This window comes from Lygodium microphyllum, chromosome 9 (genome assembly GCF_053477565.2).
Source record: "Lygodium microphyllum isolate KBCC chromosome 9, Lygodium_microphyllum_v1.1.10, whole genome shotgun sequence".
Taxonomy (NCBI): Eukaryota; Viridiplantae; Streptophyta; class Polypodiopsida; order Schizaeales; family Lygodiaceae; genus Lygodium; species Lygodium microphyllum.
This window is the reverse complement of record NC_141143.1, coordinates 93400471-93405615: the sequence shown is the minus strand read 5'-3', so window position 1 is coordinate 93405615 and position 5145 is coordinate 93400471. Positions and strand designations below refer to the sequence as shown.

The window sequence follows — 5145 nt, the reverse complement described above, 5'->3', positions numbered from 1 at the left end:
TGTACATCAGCCGAACTGACTGTTGTGAACAGTTAGTGCTTTTTCAAAAACTTAAAATAGGCCCTAAAAATAGGCTTCTTTTTCCCAAGCCCCTTGAAGGCTATAAGAACAACTTCCTTACATCTCATTACATTACTGCTTCTACTACAAGGGTTGCTTAACTGAGAGAAGACAACTTTCAATACAACAAGACTAAAAAAGGGACCATTGGGACTTCAAAAAGATACATAGAGCCATCACACAAAACAGAAAACCCGTGAATTTGCCACAATCTTAACCTTACATGAAGGCTCAAGTGTTACAATAGATAAATCCTAGAAGAATTTGAACACAAACTACCGAATCATTTTTCCTCCACAATTACCTCTCAGAGAAAACTTATGAAGCATTCACTTTCCATACAACTCAACAGGGCGAGTCCTTTGAAAAATGACTAATTCAACCAGAGCAGATGAATGAATGATTCTGCAAGCAAAAGTTTTTACTTTTGCACTTTGACCATTGGCTTGATCAATCTCATCTCCCAGACGAGGATCCCACCGATGCATCTTACAAGAAAAAATCTACATGTAGTATGGCATGGGACCACTACTGGGTGGGGGAACGGGTCCAGGTGCAGACATATTGTAAGATTGATGTTGACCAAATGATTGGACGGCAGGATTTGGATGCGAGGGACCAAATTGAGGACCCACAGGATTAAGGTTCAATGGCACTCTTTGCAAGGCCTGCGTAGGTGGTGCGTATGGAGGGACACCCTGATAAGGTGGAATTCCACTGGATGATGATGATGCTGGAGGATACAGAGAGTTAAAAACAGGTCCTGTCGCAGATAAACTTGGCAGGTTCCCCACTCCTGGGCTTAAAGCACCTTGTGGAGAGTCATAAGAAGGCTGCACACCAACAAATTGATTTGTGCCATAACTTGCAGGAGAGGCTGGGCTCCCAAACATGGGAACAGAAAGTGGCATAGGGGACGGCTGCTGACCAAGTATAGATGGCTGATTTTGAAGAGCTCCTGGATTAGGATTTGTATAATCTCGGCTTCTATCATTGTTAGCCTGAAAAATGTAAACACAACATCAAAGTTTTATGAACTGCTAGAAATAGCTTGCTGACAACCCACCCTGAAACCTGGAAAGGAGTACCTTAACATTGAGATCAGTATGGCGAGAGTACGAGAGATGAAGCTTACAAAAACCTCCTTCGTAAATGCAGTGCCCTTCCAATGCTTCTTTGGCAGTTACTGCAGTTGTAACATCTGATATAGACCCAGAAATTACAAATCAGCACACTCTAAGGCTAATTATCTTTTGGCTGATAAATTCAGTGGAAATTTGCATACTCTACTAATAAACATTTCAAGCAAATACATTCAGCAAAAAGTATTACCAGGATATTGAACCAATGCTTGTAATCCGGCATTCTTCTCAAACATTGCAATTTTTTGTACTGTCCCGAAGGCCCCAAAAATCTGAGAGATCAATAGCACTCTTAATATATTCAATTATCACTGCTAGGAATAAAATGTGTGAATCAGCTCCTCAAAAAGAGGTTGGGCCGGCACAATCTCACCAAGCACAACATACCGTATGGAGCACATCAATTGTCACAGCATATTGCATGTTCTCGATTGATGCAAGCAGCACATTGCTCTCAGGTTCTTTTTTCTTCCCATCAGGGCCCACAGTAAACTGCATGAAAAAGCAATCACTTGCAACTTCAACAACAAAAAGGCCATAGCCGTTTAACTGATGACTCCAAATAAAGGCATACATTCAAACATCTGAACCAACCTGCCCACCATCAATAGCAGAGGGAGCAACTGGTAAAAAAGGATTCGTATAATCCCTGAAAGGAAACATTAAAGATCAAATCTACTTCACTATATCCCTATGCCCACACAACTGCCACTAAAAGTCACATATCAAGCCCAGGCTTAGGGCTACACAAAGAAGCAAACTTAGGAGGAGAATATACCTGCTCCGATGACTCTGGAACTTCACACTAAGATCAGTATGAGCAGAAAAGGAAATTCGCAGGTGACAAGGCCCCACACGCTCTGACAGCAGGTACCTAAAACATAGTTTGAAAAGCATAACATAACCTACACATAAGAATCATGGTTGAACACTTGTGTTCTCCAGAAAGCTATATATTTGTGGCAAATACCTTGGGATGCTCCTCCCATCCAAAGCTGACCTTGCAGCTGATGCTGTATCAGCATCGGTAAATTGAACAAGTGCCTGTCAGAGAAGTGAAACTTACATAAGCACAATGAGAGGATCTCAATCGTAGCTTGAGATGAATACAAAGAAAGAAAATAACCTGAAAGCCTGCACTCTTTTCAAATGTGGCAATCTTATGAACAAACCCAAAGGCTGAAAACACCTGTAAATGAGAACAAAATCTCAGATTGGCAAGCTGTAGATAAGAACATAACACTAAGCACGCAAAAAGTTTCACAAAGGTAACCCAGTAAAACCAAGTTGAAACAATTCCACAGAAAAGCGTGCAACATAGAAAAATGGGTTTCGTGAAGTCAGAAACATTTAAGATCTCCTCTCTCCCTAGCACCTATTTTGCATTAGATTCACCATCCAGAGTTCTCTATGCTTTAGGTTTTAAACACTGTTTAACCTCGTTCATTTGTATACTTACAACACCAGTGACACAAGAACAGACATCTAGCTGACAGACAGATACAAATAAAATTGTGCAAATGTTCCAAAAAGTTAAATCCTCCAAAACATGAGAAAGACACATCCTTCATCAGCATAACTACATCTATGGCCATCAAAGCTAAATGGGTAAATAGGAGAGACCATTGACATGAATTCATGGCAATATCAGCTCTGGAGGAGTAAGGTAAGAAGTAGGAAAAGGGTTAAGAGGCAGGGTTAAGCGAAAGGGGACGAAAACAAACACACATGCGCTTTCTCCCATGGAGTAGTCTGCCATCGCCGTAACATGGACCTGCTGATCCATGTAGCGTTATGTCAAACATGAGCCATACATGAAGAATAGCCCTTGCAAGTAACTGAAATTCACAAGATAAACCCACATCAAAACTTTGTAGTCTAATTCCAATCTTCTGAGCTGTTCTCCAATTACAACTCAAACATAAGGAGTGACGTCGCAAAATTACCACGCTTGTGTGGCACGTTAATTGCCTTGGTACAAAGTTTGCTTCAATTCTTTGGTCTAACTTTGCAATGCATCAAAGAAATGGAACTCACCAAATGTAGAACGTCAATACTGACATCACCAGCTTCTACACCCTCAATTGTCACCAGGAGAACATTGCTGGGAACATCCCCGGTGCTCTTGTTGTTCACAATTTCTTGTCTGTTTGAGTATTGAAGGTACACAGTCTTTCCTCGTACCTGAGCTGGCTCTGAGGATGATGCATAGTATGATACCATAGAGATAGCTTGATTCAGATCAGCCTGCAGATGAAGGCAGAAATATGTGACTTTCAGCGCACTTAAGCACCTGAAAATTATCAATGCCCTCCTAGAGAGCAACTACAGTTTAAAACTCATTCAAAAGAATGCGATGAGAGCTACACCAGCAGTTTACTGACTCTATACACTATCAATTCATTTATTTGCACAACCACTATTTTGAGATACTTTCAGAATAAGATCAGAACACCACATTCTTCGAAGAGGATTAAAAAAGGCCATGACACGACTTCACTCAATAAAGAGGTTTTATATCCTTACGAACACTTCAATACACATGCTCTCATCTCTGCTGTGACCTACATAGAGCAAGCATCTTTTGTCAATAAAACCCAGGACTTCTGGATGATCATATGCAAATGCACACACGTGGATGGCTTCATACATACAGACATGTGTACACACGCACACGCGCAAGTTGCGCACACCCATGTTGTTGCGAAAAATTAAGAACACAGATTGATTTAGATAAGAGCGACTCACAAGTTCCACAAAAGCTTGGTTGCGGTTGGCACCAACACAACATTTGGTGTTGACCACTTTTCCAAAGGGCTTGCACAGCTCAATAAGCTCCTCCTCGGAGCACTCCCATGGCAGGTTCCTGAGGTGCAGGACCTTTGAAGGAGGCTGCGTGTACCTGAACTGCGGCTGTCCTGCAGAAGAAGACATCGAGGGTCACGGTCCTTCGATCAATCTGACCCCAAGCAAAACCAACGGAATCCAGCAGAGATCCTGGTCGTCTCCCGAAACCTGACGGTCATCAAAAGGCCGAGCGACCACTAAGAAAGAAGGAAACCCTAATTCTTCTGGCACGCAGAAGGCGAGTAGAAACCCTAATGCCTGCCCAAAAAAAGCGAGGCGGGGGCAAAACCCTGATCGTGTTGCTGGACCGCTGAAGCAGGCGGAAACCCTACTTGGCCTGGTGCGGTTGCGTTGATGAGTTTCCTAACCGTTTGTTTGTCGATGGCAAGAGCAGATGCAAGCCCGGCGAGAAGGCCGAAAAGGGCGGTGGCGATGGAGATGGAGAGATGGATGACGGCCTCCGATTGTGCAACGAAGACAGAGCCTATCCTTCTCGCACGAAAGCCTGTTCTTCCAAGTGTGCGTCTGTGTGTGATATGATAATAAGAGTGAGACAGAAGTCAAAATCTTCCTTGCAAGGCAGATTATATCAGGTATCCATGTAACTATGTTTTTCCGTTTCATTAAGGTATATTTCGCGGCCTCGAAGCGGCAAGCGAAGTTGCCATCCAATAGCGCTCAACAATTCATTTTTTATCTTTCTTATTTTTCTTTTCTCCTAATTCTCTCTCTCTCTCTCTTTTTACTCTCCTCGTTTTTCTTCTCTCTCTCTCCTTTTATTCTCTCCTCTCTTTTCCTTCTCTCTCTCTCCTCTTTTTACTTTTTTTTCTTATTCTTTCTCTCTTTATTCTCTTTTTAAATTTTTTTTCCCTCTCTCCTTTTTTTCTCTTTGTGCTTTTCTTCTTTCTTTCTCTCTCCTCTCTTTTCCTTCTCTTTTTTCTCTATTTTTTATTCTCTCTCTCTTTTTAAATTTTACATTTTCTATCTCTATAATTCTCTCTACACGTTCTCTCTCTCTTCTTCTTCTTCTTCTTTCACTTTCTTTCGCCCTTTCCTCAGTCTCTCTAAAAGTATGTAAATTTTATCTTTTCCCTAT

At 41.8% G+C, this 5145-nt stretch overlaps 1 protein-coding gene across 4 annotated transcripts; it reads right to left on the bottom strand.

Annotated features, from left to right (window-relative positions):
• Positions 1-243: 243 nt before the first annotated feature.
• LOC148031307 (polypyrimidine tract-binding protein homolog 1-like) lies at positions 244-4560 on the bottom strand. 4 transcript variants are annotated; one of them, XM_087684830.1, is made up of 11 exons: positions 3951-4560; positions 3240-3449; positions 2929-2976; positions 2329-2391; positions 2173-2246; positions 1981-2076; positions 1797-1851; positions 1590-1694; positions 1393-1474; positions 1149-1261; positions 244-1061 (listed from the first exon to the last, which is right to left on the bottom strand). In XM_087684830.1, exons 1-11 carry the CDS (start codon positions 4134-4136, stop codon positions 564-566), a joined length of 1530 nt encoding a protein of 509 aa, XP_087540956.1. In that variant the 5' UTR covers positions 4137-4560; the 3' UTR covers positions 244-563. The 4 variants fall into 4 exon arrangements, with proteins under 4 accessions (XP_087540956.1, XP_087540953.1, XP_087540954.1 ...); XM_087684827.1 differs by lacking the exon at positions 2929-2976; XM_087684828.1 differs by lacking the exon at positions 3951-4560 and having other exon boundaries at positions 2931-2976; positions 3240-3407.
• Positions 4561-5145: the final 585 nt, after the last annotated feature.

Coding starts and splice junctions, on each gene's coding strand:
- LOC148031307 (XM_087684830.1), bottom strand. CDS start 4,136: ATGTCTTCTTCTGCAGGACAGCCGCAGTTCAGGTACACGCAGCCTCCT. Junction 1,262..1,392: donor AGCATTGGTTCAATATCCTG/GTAATACTTTTT, acceptor GGTCTATATCAG/ATGTTACAACTGCAGTAACT. Junction 1,062..1,148: donor ATACTGATCTCAATGTTAAG/GTACTCCTTTCC, acceptor TACATTTTTCAG/GCTAACAATGATAGAAGCCG.